The sequence below is a fragment of the Chiloscyllium plagiosum genome, unplaced genomic scaffold (assembly GCF_037043375.1).
Source record: "Chiloscyllium plagiosum isolate Xiang-an unplaced genomic scaffold, Cpla_swu_hap1 HiC_scaffold_4, whole genome shotgun sequence".
NCBI classification, from domain to species: Eukaryota; Metazoa; Chordata; class Chondrichthyes; order Orectolobiformes; family Hemiscylliidae; genus Chiloscyllium; species Chiloscyllium plagiosum.
In genome coordinates this window covers 148,134,472-148,160,126 of record NW_028270142.1, presented here as the reverse complement: position 1 = coordinate 148,160,126, position 25,655 = coordinate 148,134,472, and the positions used below count along the sequence as shown (strand labels likewise).

The window sequence follows — 25,655 nt, the reverse complement described above, 5'->3', positions numbered from 1 at the left end:
TCTCTCAGAGGGTAGCAAATCTGTGGAATTCTTTAACACAGAGGCTATTGACTCTGGGTTGTTAAGATGTTCAAGACTGAATTAGAAGGGAACGGAGGGTTGTGAGGAAATGCCAGGGTGATCTAAAGGCAAAATCCTTTTTAATGGTAAAATGTAGGTAAGATATCCAATAATACTCAAGGTTAGCCCCATCTGAACAAAGCAGTTTACTTGACTGACATCTTATTTACCAGCTTAAACATTCATTCCAGACAATACAAGATGTATAGCAAAAACTTACTATAAACATCTCACCCACCCATAACAAACACAGCACTGCCACACAGCCACCTTCATCAAAACGTTCCACTCAGAGCTACACACTATCCTGACTTGGTACTAGCATCATCATTCCTTCACTGTAGCTGTGACAAAATCCTGGATCTCCCTTCCCAGCAATATTGTAATGGTTTAAGGATGTAGTGATTCAAGAAAGCAGCTCACCACCATCTTCTCTGGAGTAATAAATGCTCATGTCCAGGAACAGCCTGACTTGAAATCTCCATTCCTACACAGAGGCAGTAAGGACTTCTCCCTGTATTCTCATCGCATTGAAATCTGGACTCATCACACACTCTATAGAGTGCCTCGTCTCCTTCACTAACAAAGTATTTTTGCAACACCATCAAGATTAGGTGGGGGAACAACAGCCTAGTGTTATTATCACTGGATTGTTAATCCAGAGACCAAGGTAATGAACTCGGCACCTGGGTTTGAATCCACTACTGGCAGATGGTGGAATTTGAATTCAATAAAAAGTCTGGAATTAAGAATCAAATGATGATGATGAATCCATTAGCGATGTTTGGAAAAAACCCAGGAATGGTTCAAAGGAGGAATGAGAGAGAGAGATGGAAAGTAGTTACAGAAATTAGGGTCTCAGCAGCTCAAGGTTCAGCCAATGACAGAAGGAATATAATCAGAGAAGCCCAAGTGGTGGCAACCATTCTGATTCAGGCTCGGATATTGGGCAGCGAGAGGGATGAAACTGGCTGCTGGAGAATGGTATCGTGATTGGGAATGATTCAGTCTCCTAATATCTGACTGGAGGGAATTTCTGGTCATGTAGTACTGCAGTGCGAATCAAACAATCAGCATTGTGAACTAGATGTGAGATGGTGGTGAGAGACAGTCAGGTATTGCCAGTGACCTAGGGGCCTCAGAGTCAGAGACGTACTGCACAGAAACAGACTCTTCGGTCCAAGTCATCCATGTCAACCAGATATCCACAACTAATCTCGTCCCATTTGCCAGCCTCTAAACCCTTCTTAGTCATACAGCCATTCAGATGCCTTTTAAATGTTGTAATTGAACCTGCCTCTCCCACTTCCTCTGGCAGCTCATTCCATACCCGCACCACCCTCTGTATGAAAAAGTTGTCTCTTAGGTCCCTTTTATATCTTTCCCCTCTGACCCTAAACCTATGCCTTCTAGTTCTAGACTCCCCCATCCCAGGGAAAAGTCTTTGTCTGTTTATCCTATCAATGCCCCTCATGATTTTATAAACCTCTATGAGGTCACCCTTCAGCCTCCAATGCTCCAGGGAAAACAGCCCCAGCTTGTTCAGCCTCTCCCTATAGCTCAAACCCTCCAACTCTGGCAACATCCTCGTAAATCTTTTCTGAACCCTTTCAAGTTTCATAACATCCTTCCTACAGGAATGAGACCAGAATTTCACGCAATATTCCAAAAGTGACCATTTTGCAAAGGGTCTTTTATTTTTTTCATTCATGGGATGAGTGCATTGCTGGTTAGGCCAGCATTTATTGCCCATTCCTAATTGCCCATAGGGCAGTTAAAAGTCAACCACATTGCTGTGGGTCTGGAGTCACATGTAGGCCACACCGGGTAAGGATGGTAAAGTTTCCTTCACTAAAGGACATTAGCGAACCAAATGGGTTTTGCCAGATACTCAGCAATGGTTTCACAGTCACCATTAGGTTCTTAATTTCATTTTTAAAAAATTGAACTCAAGTTCCACTATGGCGGGATTTTAAACCAGGTCCCCAGAACTTCATCTGGGTCTCTGGATTAACAATCCAGCGATAATACCAGTAGGTCATCGCCTCACCCCAAGCTGTCATGGGTGAAAAGTAAGAAGGGGCAAAAGATAGATTCTTGATGCAACACTACAGTGAGTGGTAGAAGAGCAGGAAGAGAAGCCTTTTCAGCCGTGGTTAGATTTTTATGAATAGGAGCAGTCCCTCCTCGCTGGAGAAAAGCCGAGGGGGGCTGGAGGGAAATGGTGTGCTCAGCACATCAGAAGCTGTTGACAGCAGACATAGAAGGATAAGGAGGTACAGTTTACCATGATCACAGTCTCACTGGATACAATTTGAGAGCGTGATAACAAATATTTTGAACTTTGTTTCCTGATAATTACAGGACTTCAAAAATCCAAGGAGTAAGAATCACTTTTTCTTTCCAACACTGATACAAATGACTCAACGGATCTCAAAAAAAATGACAAAAAGCCAGAAACATTCCTTAGTCACAGCAGGGAGAATGACTGTCCAAGAAACACCCATAGGAATGTATGGATTAGGAAATGTAGGCCACTTGGCCCCTCATGCACATCCTGCCATTCAAAAAGATCACATCGCCACCTCTCACTGTGTTAACAAGAATCCATCCACTCTGCCTTAGACATAGTCAAAGACTCTTCTTCCATTGAACTTTCAGGAAGAGACCTCTAAATACACTCAATGCAAGTTGCAGGAGTACTTATTCCAGAATAAAAACAAACATTAATCATATTCTCATCTAGAAACAGAAGTCAGCTGAGCAGAGCTATTGTAGCGATACAATTTTGTCCTTCGCCCAGTTCACACTCTCAATTAGTCTGCTGCAGCTTTTGGATTTGCCTGACGAGGCCTTACCTCAGGAGTCAAGAGGAAGTCCATTGAAAACTACCCAGGGTCAGACTATACGCGAGATCAATTACCAAACGAATTTCAAGTTCATCGCAGGTTAAGGTAAACAGCACCTGCCATTAGCAGTTACTAATGATCCGGAGGGTGAACTGTATGTCAGTGTGGCTTGATCCTGCCGAGGATCGTCACAGCTCATAGGTTACTGATTAACTCCATCAGCAGCAGACAAGGAGTCCTTCCTGATCATGGCAGCATTTTCTTCTCTAACATTCTCACAAGTGCTGGGTCACAATATTTGGTCTGATATTTCCCAGAGGCATCATCAGACGCCCTCCATCCTTGCAATTGACTGCCCAGTTGAAACAACTTTTACCCCATTCTTGATTTGTTTTTGCAACTAATAAGAAAGAATGGACAGAGAAAGTTGTGAAAGTGTTTTCAAAGGCCCCTTTCATAGTTTCCCTCTCCGGGATTTGCTGGCAGCAATGTACTGGAAGTTAATCATTAATTCCAGCAGACTCCAGTGCAATCCTTTGGCGGTGCAACCTAAACTGTGAATCTGAGGTGAAATATCTAGTCAGCCCATGCACCAAGAACAATGGGAGATGGTGTTCAATTGTTAAAACATGTGGCCAGGCTAAACACCACCCTGCTGTGGGATTCTCCCTTCCCGGATCTCAGAAAACCCCTGATTTCTGTCCCTTTTGCCTACTACACTAATTTTCGGCAAACTGCACTAAATCTCAATAAACCAGAGTACTGTTTCCAACCATGGTGCCAATCAAGAGAGCTGCTTTGTCCTGGATGGTGTCAAGCTTCTTGAACGTTGTTGGACTTGCATCCATTAAGGCGAGTGGGGAATTTTCCAGCACACTCCTGACTTGTGCCTTGTAGATGATGGACAGGCTTTGGAGAGTCAGACACAGGAGTTAGTCACTGTGGTATTACTAACTGCTGACCTGCTCTTGTAGACACTGTATTTATGGGGCAGGTCCAGTTGAGGTTCTGGTCAATGGTAACCCCCAGAATGTTGACAGAGGGGGATTCAGTGATCGTAACATCACTGAATGTTAAGGGATGGCGGTTAGATTGTCTGTTATTGCTGATGGTCACAGCCTGGTACGTGTGTGGCACGAATGTCACTTGTCAATTGTCAGCCACTTGTGGCAGTTATTCAGTCCTCACTGTCTGACAAGGTGGTGCTGCCTCAGTACTGTCCCTTCAGCATTGTAGTGCTCCCTGTAACTTTGCACTGGCAGTGTCAGCCTTGATTTTGTGAAGTTTTAAAGTGGGTCGCAAACTCTCACCTTTTGATTCAAGAAGTGAGATGGATACCCGCTGAAGCACAAGTAATGGGCTTATTCATGTGCATCACTCCACCTTCAACTCAGAGTTAGGAAGCTCAAACAGGGAAAGCATGCATATTTATAGATCTTCAAGGATACAGCCTATCCTGCTCTATTTGCTTAAACAAGTTTGACTTCAACTGTCAGGATACATGCAACTAGAATCAGAATTAATTAATTTTCAATACTAATTCAACCCCAACAGCATTTACGTAGTAAATCTTAAGTTGTGTCTCACCTGGAACTGAATGTGATCAAACAGTGAAGATACTGTCACTGCCATAGTTGTGTCAGCAGAGTCTCTAAGCCACACTCTTTCGTATGCTACCAAAGCTCCTGGTTTCAAAATCCCTCTGTTACAACAATCTTCTCTTAATAAAAGCACTCTGGAATGTGCTAATCGCCTGCATCCACGTGCTACTCACTCGGTCAATCTCAGTGAATATGGGCAACCATTTCAGGGCTGCTGCAAGTGAACTCAACTCCTCTGGATCACACACCTTAAAGCTTCAAACTTGTGATGCTACTAAACTTATTGTGACAAGTACAGATTACAGAGCTCCTGGTCATTACTGCAGTCTTTGACAGGGCATGATGACAGATTCTGCGCAGAATCAAAGCAGACCAATGCCAACACAATCTATGCTCACAAATATGAGTCAGCTGCAGTCGACTTACAACAGCTCAATTTATGTCCCATTCAACAGCGCAGAGAGACCACAGGCAACACCCAACATTAGAACTCACTACAAGTTCCAACAACATCCTCACTAAACTTAGCATCACTCAGCAAGTTGAAATGCTGTAACCTCCACAAACTACATCATACCTCCCACAATTAATGTGTCAGTTATTTAATGGAGAGGGTGAGAGAGTATGAGAGTGCAAAGGGAAAGGGGGCCACTGGCTATAGGAGATGGGCATTAAGTGCACAGGAACACAAAGGTATTGCAGAGTTGCAATAGTGTCAGAGCATGAATTATCCAGAGACTATGACTCCCACCGAGGCAAATTGAAAACAGTGTAAAAAATTTGGAACTAAAAACTTGGTATCAACAAAACTAATCAGTAACTTATTTGATTATTGGGACAACACAACTTAGTCCTTTAGGAACCTTGCCTTGCCAGATCTGATCTGACCCATGGAGAAAGTGAGGTCTGCAGATGCTGAAGAAGGGCTTATGCCCGAAACGTCGATTCTCCTGACCTGCTGCGCTGTTCCAGCAACACATTTTCAGCTCTGATCTGACCCATGTCTGACTCCAGTTCCACACCAACTTATCCGACTCTGAAATGTTCTCTGAAAGGGTCTCAAGACACAGGAGGATCAGGAACAGAGGGGGCAGATTTAAAGATATTTGGCAAAACATTCAACAATGAAATGAAGGGAGTCTTTAAAAAATAGTCAATAACCTAGTTCCATTCCCATTTCTATAAACCCCACCCCATAACAACAGCTGAAGGTTAGAAAACATCCTACTCATAATGGAAACAGAAAACAGTGATTGAAAGACAGGTGACCAGTTCTGATTAGTCTCAGTAAAAAGAACTAACCTCTCTGTTCTTCCTTTAACTAAACAGCCTGCTGACTATTTGGAGATTTTCTGTTTTTGTTTTTGAGACTCACCAGCAACCCATAGTTTGTTAAATCTGAAATAAATAATTGTGTGGGTTCTCAAGCCTTTCTATTTGTTACTTCACAGCAGCTCATATTTCAGACGAACTTCACTAATCTCCCTTAAGCCTCTGTGTCACTTCTCTGTAGCTTCTGAAAAAGACACACAAACATTTGGCGTGTCTCAGAAAACAACAGTTTTCAGCTGATCAGCACAGAAACAGTCTGCTCAGAAACCTCATTCTGGGATGTGGATTCTCTCTGCTGCTTGCTCATCATCCATAAAAATCCTTCCAACAAAACACTCAGCATCACTCCCTAGGTCAAACAGTTGCTTTAGAGCAATGGGCTTTCCTACGGGAAATATCCCACTGCTGATCCAACTTGCTCCAGGAATTACAGGTCCACATGGGCAATCTTTCATTTCTGTCTGACCAAAAGGATCAATGACCACTGAACTATTCATCAGTAGGGTTTGTATTTAGTTGGTATATAAGTTGCCCATTTTACAGGATCTCAGATTTGTGACAGAGCCAAAAGAGGCCATTCAGCCCATTGTACCTGCATCAGTTTAATTGCCTAGTGCCAATTTCCCCATATCCCTTTAGAGCTAAGAGCAGCAAGGAGGGGACATGAAAGGTCCTTAGTCGGTAGGATTAGGGAAAACCCTAAGGCTTTCTATAGGTATGTTAGGAATAAAAGAATGACTAGGGTAGGAATAGGTCCAGTCAAGGATAGTAGTGGGAAGTTGCGTGTGGAGGCGGAAGAGATTGGGGAGACACTGAATGAATACTTTTCTTCAGTATTTACTCAGGAACAGGGCATTGTCGTCGATGTGAATACTGAGTCACAAATAAGTAGAATGGATGGCTTTGAGGTATGTAGAGAAGAGGTGTTGGAAATCCTGGAAAAGGTGAAAATAGATAAGTCCCCTGGGCCTGATGGCATTTATCCTAGGATTCTCTGGGAAGCAAGGGAGGAGATTGCAGAGCCATTGGCCTTGATTTTTATGTCCTCTTTGTCTACAGGAGTAGTGCCAGGCGACTGGAGGCTAGCAAATGTGGTTCCCTGGTTCAAAAAGGGGAGTAGGGATAACCCTAGTAACTATAGGCCGGTGAGTCTCACTTCTGTTGTGGGCAAAGTCTTAGAGAGAATTGTAAGGGATAGGATTTATGCACATCTGGATAGGAATAATGTGATCAAGGATAGTCAGCATGGTTTTGTGAAGGGCAGGTCGTGCCTCACAAACCTTATTGAATTCTTTGAAAAGGTGACGAAGGAGGTTGATGAGGGGAAAGCGGTAGATGTGGTATATATGGATTTTAGTAAGGCGTTTGATAAGGTTCCCCATAGTAGGCTACTGCAGAAAATACGGAGATATGGCATTGAGGGTGAGTTGGAGGTTTGGATTAGGAATTGGCTGGATGGAAGAAGACAGAGGGTAGTAGTTGATGGCAAAGTTTCTTCATGGAGTGCCGTCACTAGCGGTGTTCCGCAAGGATCTGTTTTGGGACCATTGCTGTTTGTCATTTTTATAAATGACCTGGAAGAGGGGTTAGAAGGTTGGGTGAGCAAGTTTGCGGATGATACGAAAGTCGGAGGAGTTGTAGACAGTGAGGAAGGATGTGGCAGGTTACAGCAGGATATAGAGAAGCTGCAGAGCTGGGCAGAAAGGTGGCAAATGGAATTCAATGTAGCTAAGTGTGAGGTGATTCACTTTGGGAAGAATAACAAAAAGATGGGGTACTGGGCTAATGGTCGGATACTTGGTAGTGTGGATGAGCAGAGGGATCTTGGTGTCCATGTACACAGATCTCCGAAAGTTGCCACCCAGGTAAATAGTGCGGTGAGGAAGGCATATGGCGTACTGGCTTTTATTGGTAGAGGAATTGAGTTCCGGAGTCCTGAGGTCATGATGCAGTTGTATAAGACTCTAGTGCGGCCGCATCTGGAATATTGTGTGCAGTTTTGGTCGCCATACTATAGGAAGGATGTGGAGGCACTGGAACGGGTGCAGAGGAGGTTTACCAGGATGTTGCCTGGTATGGAAGGAAGATCGTATGAGGAAAGACTGAGGCACTTGGGGCTGTTTTCATTAGAGAAAAGAAGGTTTAGGGGTGACTTGATTGAGGTGTACAAGATGATTAGGGGGTTAGATAGGGTTGACAGCGTGAACCTTTTCCCGCGTATGGAGTCGGGTATTACAAGGGGGCATAGCTTTAAATTAAGGGGGGGTAGATATAGGACTGAAGTTAGGGGTAGGTTCTTCACTCAGCGAGTCGTGAGTTCATGGAATGCCCTGCCAGTAGCAGTGGTGGACTCTCCCTCTTGCATTGGATAGGTATATGGAGGATAGTGGGTTAGTATAGGTTAGGTGGGCTTGGATCGGCGCAACATCGAGGGCCAAAGGGCCTGTACTGCGCTGTATTCTTCTATGTTCTATGTTCTATACAACATTTCTAGCTGAAAGATATCTCAAATGCAACTAGGATTGGCAATAAATGCTGGCTCATTCAGCAACATCCAAGTCGCACGAGTGAATTAAAATCAAAATCAAAAAACAAAATTCGCCAAACATCCTTAGACAGCACCTTCCAAACCTACAATCATTTCCATCTAGAAGGACAAGGGCAGCAGATACATGGGAATACCATCCCCTGTAAGTTTCCCTCCAAGTCACTCACCATCCAGACTTGGAAATATATTGTGTTCCGTCACTGTCACTGGGTCAAAACCTTGGAATCCCTCCTAAAGGGCACTGTGGGTCAACCCACAGCAGGTGAACTGCAGTGGTTCAAGAAGGCAGCTCACCATCACCTTCTCAAGGGCAACTAGGAATAAGCAGTAAATGCTGGTCTAACCAGTGACACCCACACCCCATGACTGAATTTTAAATCCACTGCCCTCTTGAATGTCTCAATTGAACCTGTCACCACATTTCCAGGTAGTGCATTCTGTACCCTAACTACTCATTGTGTGAATAATGTTGTTTTCACATTACCCTTGCTCATTTTGCTTTAAATGTAATACATATCAGAAAAAAAGCAAGGGTCCTAATACTGATCCCGAGGGAACTCCTACAAAATGTTCTCCAGCCTGAAAAATAATCATTGACCATTACTCTGTTTTCTATCACTCAGCCAATTTTGGATCTACAATGTTATTGTCCCTTTTATACCCAGACCTATAGTTTTTCTCATAAGCCTCTTGTGTGACACTATCAAATGACTCCTGGAAATCCATGCAAACCACCACATAATCAACAACTTTACATTCACTGATCCTTTCTGTTACCTCTTCAAAAACTCCAGCAAATAGGTTAGATCAGTGGACAACTGGCTCGGACATAACGTGGTTAGCACTGCTGCCTCACAACACCAGAGACCCGGGTTCGATTCCCGCTTCGGGCACCTGCGTGTATGGAGTTTGCATGTTTGCCAGTGTGTGCATGGGTTTCTGCCAAGTGCTCTGGTTTCCTCCCACAATCCAAAGTTGTGCAAGTTTGGTGGATTGGCTATGCTAAATTACCCACAGTGTTCAGGGATGTGTAGGTTAAATGCGCTAGTTATGGAAACTGCAGGGTTACAGGGCTAAGATAGGGGCCTAGATGGGATGCTCTTGAGTGGGTGCGTGTGGACTTGTTAGGCCAAACGGCCTGTTTCCACACTGTAAGCATTCTATTAAAAAAAAGTCAAAGTCAGTACTGAAAGTTTCAGCTGCAATGGGGCAAAAGACAGACGATTCAACCTAGGAAGATCCACATTGGTGCAGCTTTGGAATGATTAACAGATGTTCACAGTTGAACAGAGTTTGAAAGGTCACCAGTGGACGCTAGAATTTGGACTAGGGCATTAGAACTTAAAAGTTTTATCCAGAGATTCTTTTAAAACCAATCAGAAAAGGAATGATTAAAAGACAAAAGCTAAAAGTTCAAGTATAGTAGATAGCTTCACAGTCCGTGGTTCAGCTCCAAGAATTGAGTCGAATATCGTTTATCTTGATTTTTGTGCACTTTCTTTGCAGCTGAAATTTGTATTTCTCGCTTTGTTCAATCACCCTGTGTCTTTGTGAGTTATATATTATGCAAACAAAACAAAACTTTTCACTGTTAGCAATTTTTGAGAAGATTTATAGCTCAGGTTGATGATAAGTATGGAAGTTAGCTCACTGAGCTTGAAGTTTTGCATGCTCTCCCAGTGTCTGCGTGGTTTCGATGAAGGTCATGAATTACCTCCTTAAAATTTCTGCCACTGCTTGTTTACTGTCATTCCTGCTAATCCATCTGCCAGGCTCACTTTCACTAACTCTAGCCTCATTTCATTGTAATTCCCTTGATTTAAGTTAAACATAATTTTTTTCCTCAACTCAAATTTCTCACTCTTGAACAAAACATCAAATTCCATCAATCTTCATACTTCCCAGGAATGTCTTACTCTGAGGTCATTTATTAAATTTGCCTCATTACTTATTACCAGATCCATGAAACGCCTGCTCCCTAAGAGGCTCCATGACACATTGTTCCAGGAAACTATCCCTAATACATCTGAATTTGTTGTCTTAGCTACCCTTTCCAATTGATTAACCCAATCAACATGAAGATTAAGGTCACCAATATTTATTGCTCTGTTCTTTTTACATGCTCCTTTTTGTAAAATTCATGTTGTGCAATGTGGGTGTCGCTGGCTGACCAGATTTATTGCCTGTCTCTAGTTACCATTGAGAAGGAGGTGGTGAGTTGCCTTAGAACATAGAACATAGAACAATACAGCACAGAACAGGCCCTTCGGCCCACGATGTTGTGCCGAACATTTGTCCTAGCTTAAACACCTATCCATGTACCTATCCAATTGCCGTTTAAAGGTCACCGAAGATTCTGACTCCTCCACTCCCACAGGCAGCGCATTCTATGCCCCCACCACTCTCTGGGTAAAGAACCCACCCCTGACATCCCCCCCTATACCTTCCACCCTTCACCTTAAATTTATGTCCCCTTGTAACACTCTCTTGTACCTGGGGAAAGTTTCTGACTGTCTACTCTATCTATTCCTCTGATCATCTTATAAACCTCTATCAAGTCACCCCTCATCCTTCGCCGTTCCAATGAGAAAAGGCCTAGCACGCTCAACCTATCCTCGTACGACCTATTCTCCATTCCAGGCAACATCCTGGTAAATCTTCTCTGCACCCTCTCCAAAGCTTCCACATCCATCCTAAAGTGAGGCGACCAGAACTGCACACAGTACTCCAAATGTGGCCTAACCAAAGTCCTGTACAGTTGCAACATCACTTCACGACTCTTGAATTCAATCCTTCTGCTAAAGAACGCTAATACATCATAGGCCTTCTTACAAGCTCTATCCACCTGAGTGGCAACTTTCAAAGACCTATGAACATAGACCCCAAGATCCCTCTGTTCCTCCACCTCACTAAGAACCCTACCGTTAACCCTGTATTCCGCATTCTTATTTGTCCTTCCAAAATGGACAATCTCACACTTGGCAGGGTTGAACTCCATCTGCCACTCCTCAGCCCAGCTCTGCATCATATCCACATGTGCCTTCTTGAACCTACATGTGCTGTGGGTAGACCCACAATGTGCTGAGAGAGGGAATTCCAGGATTTTGACCCAGCAACAGTGAAGGAACAGTAATATATTTCCAAGTCACGACGGTGAGTGGCTTAGAGGGGAACTTGCAGGGGGAGGTGTTGCAATCTTCTGACCTGCCACTCATCTTTATGGAATTATATACTTGTTCTTTCAATTTGTTGCTATCTTTAACTTCTTTTGTTAGCCACAGATAGTATGCCTTTCTCCAAAAGAGAGGTAGAGGGACAGGCAGTATTGAGGAGGCAGGGAGGCTACAGAAGGATTTGGATAAATTAGGAAAGTGGGCAAAGAAATGGCAGATGGAGGAAAGTATGTGGGAAAGTATGAAGTCATGCACTTTGGTAGGAAGAATACAGACATGGACTATTTTCTAAATGGGGAGAAAATTCAGAAGTCTGAAGTGCAAAGAGACTTGGGAGTTCTAGTCTAGGATTCTCACAATGTGAACTTGCAGGTTGAGCCAATAGTTGGAAAGGCAAATGTAATGATGGTATTTATTTTGAGAGGACTTGAAGATAAAAGCAGGAATGTACTTCTGAGGCTCTATAAGGTTCTGGTCAGATCACATTTGGAATATTGTGTGCTGCTTTGGGCCCCATATCTTCGGAAGAATGTCCTGACCCTGGAGCACGTTCAGAGGAGGTTTTCAAGAATGGTCCCAGGAATGAAAAGCATAACATATGAGGAACATTTGAGGACTCTGGGTTTATGCTTGATGGAGTTTAAAAGGATAAGGGAGAATCTAATTGAAACATACAGAATACCAACTGGCCTGGACAGAGTAGATGTTGGGAAGATGTCTCCATTGGTCAGAGAGACTAGGACCTGAGGGCACAGCCTTAGAGTAGTCATAGAGATGTACAGCATGGAAAAATACCCTTTGGTCCAACTCGTCCATGCCGACCAGATATCCCAACCTAATCTAGTCCCATCTGCCAGCACTTGGCCCATATCCCTCTAAACCCTTCCTATTCATGTCCCCATCCAAATGCCTTTTAAATGTTGCAATTGTACCAGTCTCCACCATTTCCTCTGGCAGTTCATTCCATACACATACCACCCTCTGCGTGAAAAAGATGCCCCTTACAGCTCTTTTATATCTTTCCCCTCTCACCCTGAACTGAGGCCTTCTCGTTCTGGACTCTCCCATGCAAGGGAAAAGACCTTGTCTATTTATCCTATCCGTGCCCCTCATGATTTTATAAACCTCTATAAGGTCACTCCCCAGCCTCCGATGTTCCAGGGAAAACAGCCCCAGCCTGTTCAACCTCTCCCTACAGCTCAATCTCCTCAACCCTGGCAACATCCATGTAAATCTTTTCTGAATCCTTTCAAGTTTCACAACATCCTAAAGGGAAGGCCTTTTAGAACGGAGATAAGGAGAAACTTCTTCAGCCAATGAGGGGCGAATCGAAGGAATTCATTGCCAAGTCATGAAGTATATTTAAGACTGAGATAGATAGGTTCTTGAGTATCAAGGGGATCCCTCTGTAATAGGAGAAAGTACGAACTGCAGATGCTGGAGGTCAGAGTCAAAAAGTGTGGCACTGGAAAAGCACAGCCAGTCAGGCAGTATCTGAGGAGCAGGAGAAAGCAGGAGAATGGGGTTGAAATTTCAAATAATCTCCCTTCCCATCCAACCGGATTCATTCCTCCTACTGACCAACCAGGTCATACCCTCTCTGCCTGCTTTTACCCATCCCCATTTCACCACCCTGCCCCTGCCACCTGCTTTATCTGCAGCTCCACCTACACCCACCCTCTGTCCTGAAGAAGGGTCACATTCGAAATGTCGACTTCTCCACCTCCTGATGCTGACTGGCTTGCTGTGTTCTTCCAGCCTTCTGCCTGTCTACTCTGTTATAGTCTAGCATGCCAAGTTAAGGGGCAATTAGAGAAGCATAATGAATGCTGGTTCAGTCAGTGGTACCCACATCCTGTGAATAAATATCAAAATAGATTAAATCCACCCATGATACTCACTATAACTTCCTCACAAGTCCTTACTTTACTTCCCTGCATTTCCCAACTTGCAGTGCGGTTACTACTTGGGGACCTATCAACCCCTTCCATAAGGAACTTCTGACCTTCACTATTTCTGAAACTGATTCTGCATACTGATCTATAGAAATAAGATGATCTCACTCTACTGTACCAACGTAATATTTAAGTTAGAGAGCTACTCCTCCACCTTTATCAAGCTTCTGACCTTCTTAAATGTCATGTACTCGTGACTATTTAGGTCCCAGTCCTTGTCACCATGTAACCATATCTCTGTAATAGCTATCAGATCATATATAATTACTAACGCTTGTAATGTCAATTTATCTGCTTTCTTACAAATACGACTTACATTCAGATACAGAGATCTTGGTTCTGCCTTCTTAGTATTTTTGTAAATTTTATCTTTACCTGCTGGTGCACTTAAGTTTCTATGCTGTTTTCTGCCACCCTCAAATGACCATTTTCCTTCCTGGTAATGTTTACTCCTGGCTTGAACTCTCTAACACCTTTTCACAGGAGCAGTGTAACTGACACTTAGCCAAACAGAAAGATATTTGGACAGATGATTAAAACCATGGTCAAAGCAGTAGGTTTCAAACAATCTCAAAGGATGAAACTAAGGTGGAGAGGTGAAGAGATTTAGGGAGGGAATTCCAGAGCTTAGAGCACAGGACGCCAGAGGCAACATCACCAGTGGGGGAGAGAGTAACAAGCCGACCACTACGACAACGACAACAACAATCTAAATATGATATCAAACAAAATAAAACCAAGAACTGTATAAGGTTGTTGAAAATCTGAAACAGAAACAAAAATTGCTCGAAAAATCTAGTAGGTCCGGCAGCAACTGTGGAGAGAAAGCAGGGTCAATGTTTTGGGTTCAATGTCCATTCATTAGAACAACAGCCTCTCACTTCAACAAAAGACACATAAATCCCAGTCAAACCAGACTGGCCTGCACACAGGATCACGAAAAGTCACTGAAATACAATTGGTTCAATCATGTCCCCTCCATAACCACAAATTGCATTACAGAGCTGTGCTAATTGAGAAAAGATTCAAAATTGCTTCACAGGAGCTAAATGTTCCTCTGTGACAGCCGAACCAGAGAGACTTAGAGAGTGAATTCCAGATTTTAGGAAGATGACAACTTCAGCATGACTGCCAATGGTGGGGGAAGGGATTCCAGGATATACAAGAGACCGTATAGAGGGTGTTGTCAGAATGGGATTTGAAAGTTGATGTCTTCACCCAGTCTAGCCCAAGCGTGACGTCACCAATGTTCTTGATCAAAGTGCAAGGTGTGCACACATATCAAACTGCTGTCTAGTCCATCACTATCTTTCGTCTCCAAACTAGAGACCATCAGCAAACACTGACCTGGAGTGACACCATTACAAGAAATCAACAGCTGCAGCATAAATATGGTGTATTCAAATAGCAGCTTGAGTGTTCCCGCATTGGAGGACACCAGACAGTGGATTGGTCACTTATTATATTGCATAGAACATTACAGTACAGTACAGGCCCTTCGGCCCTTGATGTTGTGCCAACCTATGGAACTAATCTGAAGCCTATCTATCCCACACTATTCTACTTACATTCATATGTTTATCCAATGACCATTTAAATGCTCTTAAAGTTGGCCAGTCTACTACTGTTGCAGGCAATGTGCTCCACGCCCCTACCACTCTGGAGTAAAGAAACAACCTCGCACATCTGTCCTATACCTTTAAATTAAGAGGTGATAGATATGTCCCCTCATGCTAGCCATCACCATCCAAGGAAAAAGGCTCTCACTGTCCACCCTATCTAATCCTCTGTTTATCTTGTATGTCTCAATTAAGTCACCTCTCAACCTTGTTCTCTCTGACGAAAACAGCCTTAAGTCCCTCAGCCTTTCCTCATAAGACCTTCCCTCCATACCAGGCAACATCCTAGTAAATCTCCTCTGAACCCTTTCCAAAGTTTCCACATCCTTCCTATAATGCGGTGACCACAGCTGTACGCAATATTCCAAGTGCGGCCGCATCGGAGTTTTGTACAGCTGCAGCATGATCTCATGATTGCGAAACTCAATCCCTCTACCAATAAAAGCTAACACACCGTATGCCTTCTTAACAACGCTATCAACCTGGGTGGCAACTTTCAGGGATCTATGTACCTGGACACAGAGATCTCTCTGCTCATCTATACTATCAAGAATCTTACCATTAGCCCAGTACTCTTTATTCCTGTTGCCCCTTCCAAAGTGAATCACCTCACACTTTTCCACATTAAATTCCATTTGCCACCTCTCAGCCCAGCTCTCTAACTTATCTATTTCTCTCTGTAACCTACAACATCCTTCAGTACTAACCACTGACCTTCGTGTCATCCATAAATTTACTAACCCATCCTTCTACACCCTCATCTAGGTCATTTATAAAAATGACAAACAGCAGTGGATCCAAAACAGATCCTTGCGGTACACCGCTAGTAACTGAACTCCAGGATGAACATTTCTCATCAACCACCACCCTCTGTCTTCTTTCAGCTAGCCAATTTCTGATCCCAACCGCTAAATCACCCTCAATCTGTATTTTGTCTAATAGCCTATCAAACCTCATCAAATGCCTTACTAAAATCCATATACACCACATCAACCGCTTTTTCCTCATCCACCTGCTTGGTCACCTTCTCAAAGAACTCTAAGGTTTGTGAGGCATCTTTTACAAAACCGTGTTGACTATCCCTAATCAACTTATTCCTTTCTAGATGATTATAAATCCCATCTCTTTTAACCTTTTCCAACACTTCACCCACATCTGAAGTAAGGCTCACTGGTCTATAAACCAGGGTTGTCACTATTCCCCTCCTTGAACAAGGGGACAACTTTTGCTATCCTCCAGTCTTCTAACACTATTCCTGTAGATAATGATGACAGAAAGATCAAAGCCAAAGGCTCTGCAATTTCCTCCCTGGCTTCCCAGAGAACCATAGGATAAATCCCATCCGGCCTAGGGGACTTACTTATTTTCACACTTCCCAGAATTGGTCCTTGTGAACCTCAATCCCATCTAGTCTAGTAGCCTGTATCTTAGTATTCTTCTCGACAACATTGTCATTTTTCAGTGTGAAGACGAACGAAAAATATTCATTTATAGCTTCCCCTATCTCCTTGGACTCCATGCACAATGGAGGTTGATGGAATCTTACAATGTCAAAGTCTTTTAACATTGTTTGATTAACAACAAGCATTCCTACCCTAGTCATTCTTTTAGGAATAAAAGAATGACTAGGGTAGGAATAGGTCCAGTCAAGGATAGTAGTGGGAAGTTGCGTGTGGAGGCGGAAGAGATTGGGGAGACACTGAATGAATACTTTTCTTCAGTATTTACTCAGGAACAGGGCATTGTCGTCGATGTGAATACTGAGTCACAAATAAGTAGAATGGATGGCTTTGAGGTATGTAGAGAAGAGGTGTTGGAAATCCTGGAAAAGGTGAAAATAGATAAGTCCCCTGGGCCTGATGGCATTTATCCTAGGATTCTCTGGGAAGCAAGGGAGGAGATTGCAGAGCCATTGGCCTTGATTTTTATGTCCTCTTTGTCTACAGGAGTAGTGCCAGGCGACTGGAGGCTAGCAAATGTGGTTCCCTGGTTCAAAAAGGGGAGTAGGGATAACCCTAGTAACTATAGGCCGGTGAGTCTCACTTCTGTTGTGGGCAAAGTCTTAGAGAGAATTGTAAGGGATAGGATTTATGCACATCGGGATAGGAATAATGTGATCAAGGATAGTCAGCATGGTTTTGTGAAGGGCAGGTCGTGCCTCACAAACCTTATTGAATTCTTTGAAAAGGTGACGAAGGAGGTTGATGAGGGGAAAGCGGTAGATGTGGTATATATGGATTTTAGTAAGGCGTTTGATAAGGTTCCCCATGGTAGGCTACTGCAGAAAATACGGAGATATGGCATTGAGGGTGAGTTGGAGGTTTGGATTAGGAATTGGCTGGATGGAAGAAGACAGAGGGTAGTAGTTGATGGCAAAGTTTCTTCATGGAGTGCCGTCACTAGCGGTGTTCCGCAAGGATCTGTTTTGGGACCAATGCTGTTTGTCATTTTTATAAATGACCTGGAAGAGGGGTTAGAAGGTTGGGTGAGCAAGTTTGCGGATGATACGAAAGTCGGAGGAGTTGTTGACAGTGAGGAAGGATGTGCCAGGTTACAGCAGGATATAGAGAAGCTGCAGAGCTGGGCAGAAAGGTGGCAAATGGAATTCAATGTAGCTAAGTGTGAGGTGATTCACTTTGGGAAGAATAACAAAAAGATGGGGTACTGGGCTAATGGTCGGATACTTGGTAGTGTGGATGAGCAGAGGGATCTTGGTGTCCATGTACACAGATCTCTGAAAGTTGCCACCCAGGTAAATAGTGCGGTGAGGAAGGCATATGGCGTACTGGCTTTTATTGGTAGAGGAATTGAGTTCCGGAGTCCTGAGGTCATGATGCAGTTGTATAAGACTCTGGTGCGGCCGCATCTGGAATATTGTGTGCAGTTTTGGTCGCCATACTATAGGAAGGATGTGGAGGCACTGGAACGGGTGCAGAGGAGGTTTACCAGGATGTTGCCTGGTATGGAAGGAAGATCGTATGAGGAAAGACTGAGACACTTGGGGCTGTTTTCATTAGAGAAAAGAAGGTTTAGGGGTGACTTGATTGAGGTGTACAAGATGATTAGGGGGTTAGATAGGGTTGACAGTGTGAACCTTTTCCCGCGTATGGAGTCGGGTATTACAAGGGGGCATAGCTTTAAATTAAGGGGGGGTAGATATAGGACTGAAGTTAGGGGTAGGTTCTTCACTCAGCGAGTTGTAAGTTCATGGAATGCCCTGCCAGTAGCAGTGGTGGACTCTCCCTCTTTATGGGCATTTAAGCGGGCATTGGATAGGTATATGGAGGATAGTGGGTTAGTATAGGTTAGGTGGGCTTGGATCGGCGCAACATCGAGGGCCAAAGGGCCTGTACTGCGCTGTATTCTTCTATGTTCTATGTTCTAAGCAATGGAACTGCAAAGTTTGCACAGATCTTCACAGGGCAAAAAAAATCTTTCTTTCTTCAACATTAGATATCACAATTGATTCTTTCAGATTGAGCTTGACTACAAGGTTGGAAGTTTTTATTATATTCTACATTCTTTGGGATGTGGGGATTGATATCAAGGCCAGTTGCCCCTGGAACTGAGTGGCTTGTTAGGCCATTTCAAAGGGCAGTTCAGAGTGAATCTCATTTCTGTGGGTCCAGAGTCAAATGTAGCCCCTGAAGGACATTAGTGACCCAGATGGGTTTTTAATGACAATTAGTAGTGCTGACATGACCACCTCGGTCTAATTTCAGACTTTTTAAAATTAAATTTAAATTTCATCAGCTGACATGGCGGAGTTTGAATCCATGTCCCCTGAACAAGTCTCAGGATTACTCGGACTGTGACACTCCCATGAGGTGGGAAGATATCTTTTCCACGGAAATGCAAATCTCAACTGAGAGTTCAAGCTTCACACAGTACAAACTGGCCAGGACTGATACATAGGTGTGAAGTGGGAGATGGCATGGGGCAGGGTGACACGAGGCAAACGGACGCACAAGATGGCCACTGAGCCACAAGTTGGCCACTTGACACACAAGATGGCTGCCAGACTACAATATGGAGACAGACAGCAGAACAAACACAGGTACTGCCTGGGGCCACCAGAATGCCAGCACAATACACTCACAACCTAGTTGATTAGTTTAAGGCGGGTGTGGGGAGAGAATACACATGAGTAGTGTATACTCCCCGCTGAAATGTCTGGGTCCAGCTAACACCTTTGATAGAAATGCTAACTGTTTGATACAGACTCAATACAGAGTGATAATAGCCAGGGCTGCAGTAACTGTCCTTCTCAGGAACAGTGATTATTGCCCATTACTACAGCAATGGACTTCAGTGCAGGCATTGAAACTGACAATGTCTGTGCTGAAACTGACAACGACCATGCTGAAATTAACAAAGGCTGTGCTGGAACTAACAATGACTGCACCGAAACTATCAACAATTCTGCAATGTTTACAACAAACAAACTATGTTACAAAGACAATAACCTCATCACTGATCTATTATACTACAAAATGTATAAAAGTATCTTGACATGTGCTCCGGGTTGAGAGAAGACTCGCAGCTGACCATTGTGCTGCTGGTGTCTTTCTCTCCCCGGAGCTCCGGTATTTCCTTGTACAATAAACTCTGTCGTTGAACCCAGACTCTGATTCCGAAGCTGGTGATTTCCCCCACAACAGGTGCATTCGATTGGACCTCACTATTTCACCTCTCAGAAACATCTGGAGATTTTGAACACATAATCAACTACTTGAAGACTTCCCAAGAAAGACGTCCACTTTCCCAACCATTGGACATCAAGTCATATAGCATGGAAACAGACCCTTTGGTCCAACCAGCCCATGTCGAACATAATCCCAAACTAGACTAGTCCCAGCTGCCTGTTCCTGGCCCATATCTCTCCAAACCTTTCCTGTTCATGTCCTTATCCAAGTGTCTTTTAAATGTTGTATTTGTACCCATATGCACCACTTCCTCAGGAAGTTCATTCCACATGTGAACCATCCAGTGTAAAAAATTTGCCTCTTACGTCTTCTTTTTAAATCTCTCTCCTCTCACCTTAAAAATGTGCCACCTTGTCTTGAAATCCCCGATCCTAGGGAAAAGACAATAACCATTAACTCTATCTATACCTCTAATTATTTTATAAACTACTATCAGGTTGCCTCTTAACCTCTTACGCTCCAGTGAAAAAAGTCCCAGCCTTTCTTTATAACTCAAATCTTCCAAACCTGGCAACATTCTGGTAAATCTCTTCTGAGCCCTCTCCAGCTTAATAATATCCTTTGTATAACTGGGTGACCAGGACTGGTCACAGTATTCCAAAAGAGGCCTCATCAATGTCCTAGACAACCTCAACATGACTTCTCAATTCCTATACTCCAAAGACTGAGCAATGAAGGCAAGTCAATAGACAATAGACAATAGGTGCAGGAGTAGGCCATTCAGCCCTTCGAGCCTGCACCGCCATTCAATATAATCATGGCTGATCATTCCTAATCAGTATCCTGTTCCTGCCTTATCTCCATAACCCTTGATTCCACTATCTTTGAGAGCTCTATCCAACTCTTTCTTAAATGAATCCAGAGAGTGGGCCTCCACTGCCTTCTGGGGCAGAGCATTCCACACAGCCACCACTCTCTGGGTGAAGAAGTTTCTCCTGAGCTCTGTCCTAAATGGTCTACCCCGTATTTTTAAGCTGTGTCCTCTGGTTCGGCACTCACCCATCAGTGGAAACATGTTTCCTGCTGCCAGCGTGTCCAATCCTTTCATAATCTTATACATCTCAATCAGATCCCCTCTCAATCTTCGAAACTCAAGGGTATACAAGCCCAGTCGCTTCAGTCTTTCAGTGTAAGGTAATCCTGCCATTCTAGGAATTGACCTCGTGAACCTACACTGCACTCCCTCATTAGCCAGAATGTCTTTTCTCAAATTTGGAGACCAGAACTGCACACAGTACTCCAGGTGTGGTTTCACCAGGGACCTGTACAGCTGCAGAAGCACCTCTTTGCTTCTATACTCAATTCCTCTTGTTATGAAGGCCAGCATGCTATTAGCCTTCTTCACTAGCTGCTGTACCTGCATGCTTACCTTCATTGACTAGTGTACAAGAACACCCAGATCTCTCTGTACTGCCCCTTTACATAAATTGATTGAGGTAGTAGTCTGCCTTCCTGTTTTTGCTGCCAAAGTGGATAACCATACATTTATCCACGTTAAACTGCATCTGCCATGCATCTGCCCACTCACCTAACTTGTCCAGGTCACCCTGTAATCTCCTAACATCCTCATCACATTTCACCCTGCCACCCAGCTTTGTATCATCAGCAAATTTGCTAATGTTATTGCTAATACCATCTTCTATATCATTAACATATATTGTAAAAAGCTGCGGTCCCAGCACGGATCCCTGCGGTACCCCACTGGTCACTGCCTGCCATTCCGAAATGGAGCCGTTTATCACTACCCTTTGTTTCCTATTAGCCAACCAATTTTCAATCCAATCTAGTACTTTGCCCCCAATACCATGCGCCCTAATTTTACTCACTAACCTTCTGTGTGGGACTTTATCAAAAGCTTTCTGAAAGTCCAGGTACACTACATCTACTGGATTTCCCTCGTCCAACTTCATAGTTACATCCTCAAAAAATTCAAGAAGATTAGTCAAGCATGATTTCCCCTTCATAAATCCATGCTGACTCTGTCCTATCCTGTTACTACTGTCCAGATGTGCAGTAATTTCATCCTTTATAATAGACTCCAGTATCTTTCCCACCACTGAGGTCAGACTAACTGGTCTATAATTTCCTGCTTTCTCTCGCCCACCTTTCTTAAAAAGTGGTATAACATTAGCCACCCTCCAATCCTCAGGAACCGACCCTGAATCTATTGAACTCTGGAAAATAATCACCAATGCATCCACGATTTCCCGAGCCACCTCCTTCAGTACCCTGGGATGCAGACCATCAGGCCCCGGAGACTTATCAACCTTCAGACCTAACAGTCTCTCCAACACCACATCCTGGCAAATATAAATTCCCTTAAGTTCAGGTCCTTCAGCCACTGTTACCTCAGGGAGATTGCTTGTGTCTTCCCCAGTGAACACAGATCTGAAGTACCCAGTTAATTCCTCTGCCATTTCTTTGTTCCTAGTAATATATTCCCCTGTTTCTGTCTTCAAGGGCCCAATTTTTGTCCTAACCATTTTTTTGCCTTGCACATACCTAAAAAAGCTTTTACTATCCTCCTTAATATCCTTGGCCAGTTTACTTTCGTACCTCATTTTTCCTCTGTGTATTTCCTTCTTAGTAATCCTCTGTTGCTCTTTAAAAGCTTCCCAGTCCTCAGTTTTCCCACTTATCTTAGCTATGTTATACTTTTTCTCTTTTAACTTTATATGTTTCTTTACTTCCCTCATCAGCCACGGCCGTTCACGCCTCCTCCTGGGATCTTTCTTCCTTTTAGGAATGAACTGATCCTGCAACTTCTGCATTATACACAGAAATATCCGCCATTGTTCCTCCATGGTCATCCGCACTTTTTCTTAAGTGCGCCAAATGCCTTTTTAACTATCCTGTCTGCATGTGATACACACTTCAAACAATTATGTACCTGCACCCTTACGTACCTCTGTTCTACAACACTATACATGGCCCTACCATTAATTGTCTAAGTCCTACCCTTGTTTGTTGTACCAAAATGCAATGCCTCGCATTTATCCAAATTGAATTCCACCTGCCATTTTTCGACCTATTTGATCAAGATCCCTTTGTAATCTTTGAAAACCTTTTTCACTGTCTACTATGTCACCAATTTTGGTGTTATCTGCAAATTTACTAATTATACCTTCTATATTCTCATCTAAATCATTTCCAGAAATGACGAACAAAAGAGAACCCAGAACCGATCACGAGAACACCGCAGGTGACAGAACTCCAGTCTGAAAAGCAACCTCCACCATTACTCTCTGTCTCCTGCCATTAAGCTAATTATGTATGCAATTGGCAAGCACACCTGAATCCAACGTGACCTACCTTTACTAATTAGTCTGCCATACAGAACCTTGTCAAAGGTTTCACTAAAATCCAAATAAACGTTATCCTCAAAAAACTCAATCAAGTTTGCGAGACATTATTTTTTCTGCACAAAACCACACTATCACACATCAATTTTTGCCACTCTAAATGCCCATAAATCCTATCTTTTATAATCACCTCCAATAATTTACCCACAACCAAAGTCAGAATCATGGGTCAATAGGTCCATGGTTTCTCCTTACAACCTTTCTGAAACAAAGGTACAACATTAGCCCCCTCCAGTCATTCGGCACCTCATCCGTAGTATTACTGATGCAAATATTTCAGCATCCCCAAGTCCTTCAGGGCTAATGACATACTTTTGAAATGTCGATGCAGCTTTAGTGTTAGAAACGTGCACTGAAAGATCCCACAAATAGTAAAACAAAAAGAACTAAATAGTCTGGTTTTACTTTGAAAGGCAAATACTGGCCAGGATAAGGAGAAATCAACTCTTCTTTGAAAAGTGATGTCAGATGTTCTGCATTCGCTCTACACATTTTACCTGAGCACAACTTAGTCCATGTCAGATACAAAACCATACAAATGTTATCTGAAGCTACTCGTTCTCTGATCATGCCTGGATGAAGGTGGAAACAGTCCTTACCTCACTCATGTTGGAAAATAACTGGCGTTAGTAACCAGCTCTTAAGTATCCGTTAGTAATGCTCACAGACGCTGACTTAAAGGCAGTCGGAACATCACTGCCAAATCCCATTAAGAGCATAAATAATAGCCTTTTGGCGATAACCACTTTTATCACCATAGATTTAACCTGACAAGCTCCCTCGTGCCTGAAACAGGCTGCTTTGTTAACAATGACCGATAACATGCCATTTATTGAAGGACACGGTGCAGTGTCCCACACCACGGGATACCCATTAGCACGATGCAAAAAGCTACACCCGCAGCACACGGTAAATATTTACAGATGGCGTCCTTTACAGCACACTGAGGAATCAGCTGCTCCCGAGCCAAAGAGCCCTCACACAGACAGGGGGACGGAAGCAGTCACCTTCTCATAGGTCTGAAGGTCCAAATGCTGAGTGTAACTTACAAGGCAGGGAGGTCTAAGCTCTGAAGGACAATGGAGCCTCAAGGTCCATCCACTGTTATTAGATTACATTACAGTGTGGAAACAGGCCCTTCGGCCCAACAAGTCCACACCGACCCGCCGAAGCGCAACCCACCCATACCCCTACATTTACCCCTTACCTAACACTACGGGCAATTTAGCATGGCCAATTCACCTGACTTGCACATCTTTGGACTGTGGGAGGAAACCGAAGCACCCGGAGGAAATCCACGCAGACACGGGGAGAACGTGCAAACTCCACACAGTCAGTCACCTCAGGCGGGAATTGAACCCGGGTCTCCGGTGCTGTGAAGCAGCAGTGCTAACCACTGTGCCACCCACTATATTGGAACACTATTTCTGTAGCACCTTTCAGAACTTATGACATTCCAAAATGGTTCAGTGCCAATTAAGTACAATGTGAGGCATATACACTGAAGTAATTGTAAGGAACCCATCAACCTGTTTCACTTCAATTTTTGCTTATAAGGGGCACAAAGGTGAAGCTTTTTATCTTGCACTCATCAGGACTAGGGCACATGAAACTTGGATAGTCAGACCAATTTATTTGTAATTACCAGTCACAGTCCTGATCAATGAAAAATTACAAGTTTTGACTTTGTTTTGGCAGTAATTAAACCCAGTAATTTACCAAGCAATTACTTTTGTTCTTGCAGTGGAATGAGTGAGAGACTGGCAAAGCTACTTTTTGTTGGCCATCCCTAATTGCCCTCAAGATGGCAATGGTGAGCTGTCTTCTAACTTACTGGCTTTTTAGCATATTTGAAAGGGAAGTTAAAAGACAACCACATTGCTGTGGGTCTGGAGTCACATGTAGGTCAGACCAGATAAGAACGGCACATTTCTTCCTTAAAGGATATCAATGAATCAGATGCGTATTTACAACAATTCAGTTGTTTCAAGGTCACAGTCACTGAGAGCAGCTTTTCACTTAAGACTTCACAACGAACTGAATTTGAATTTCCTCAGTTGCATAGGGTAGGGTATGAACTCATCTCTCCAGAGCATTAGCCAGGTTTGCTGGATTATTAATCTGCTGACATTTTCACTATGCTACCATCATTGCCATTTGTGCAGAGCAAGATTCCACAAATAGCAATAGGCGTAGGTTGAAAGATAAATATTGAACACAGTTTCAGTACCGCTCTGGGACTGTCAGCCCAGAGTCTAGAGGCGGATAATTGAGAATATTCTGACTCAGACACCAGAGGGTTACTGAGTGAGTCATAGATCAGAGGGATCTATAGCACCCACAGAAACAAGCCCATCAGCCATCAAGTTTGCATCTATCAAAAATAATCGCCGAACTATTTTGATCCCATTTTCCAGTACTTTGCCCAAACATGACTCCGACAGAAACTG

At 43.4% G+C, this 25,655-nt stretch overlaps 1 protein-coding gene across 11 annotated transcripts in view; it reads right to left on the bottom strand.

Annotated features, from left to right (window-relative positions):
* LOC122548789 (anion exchange protein 2-like) overlaps positions 1–25,655 on the bottom strand; it is a 229,234-nt gene that overhangs the window by 125,453 nt on the left and 78,126 nt on the right. The window contains exon 1 of one of the 11 annotated variants that reach the window (XM_087986777.1): positions 4,497–4,637. The exons of the other annotated variants lie outside the window; for them this stretch is intronic. Within the exon in view, the coding sequence (XP_087842903.1) occupies positions 4,497–4,541 (45 nt within the window). The 5' untranslated portion in view covers positions 4,542–4,637. Of the gene's footprint in view, positions 1–4,496; positions 4,638–25,655 lie in introns of those variants that run through there. 11 annotated transcript variants of the gene reach the window in all.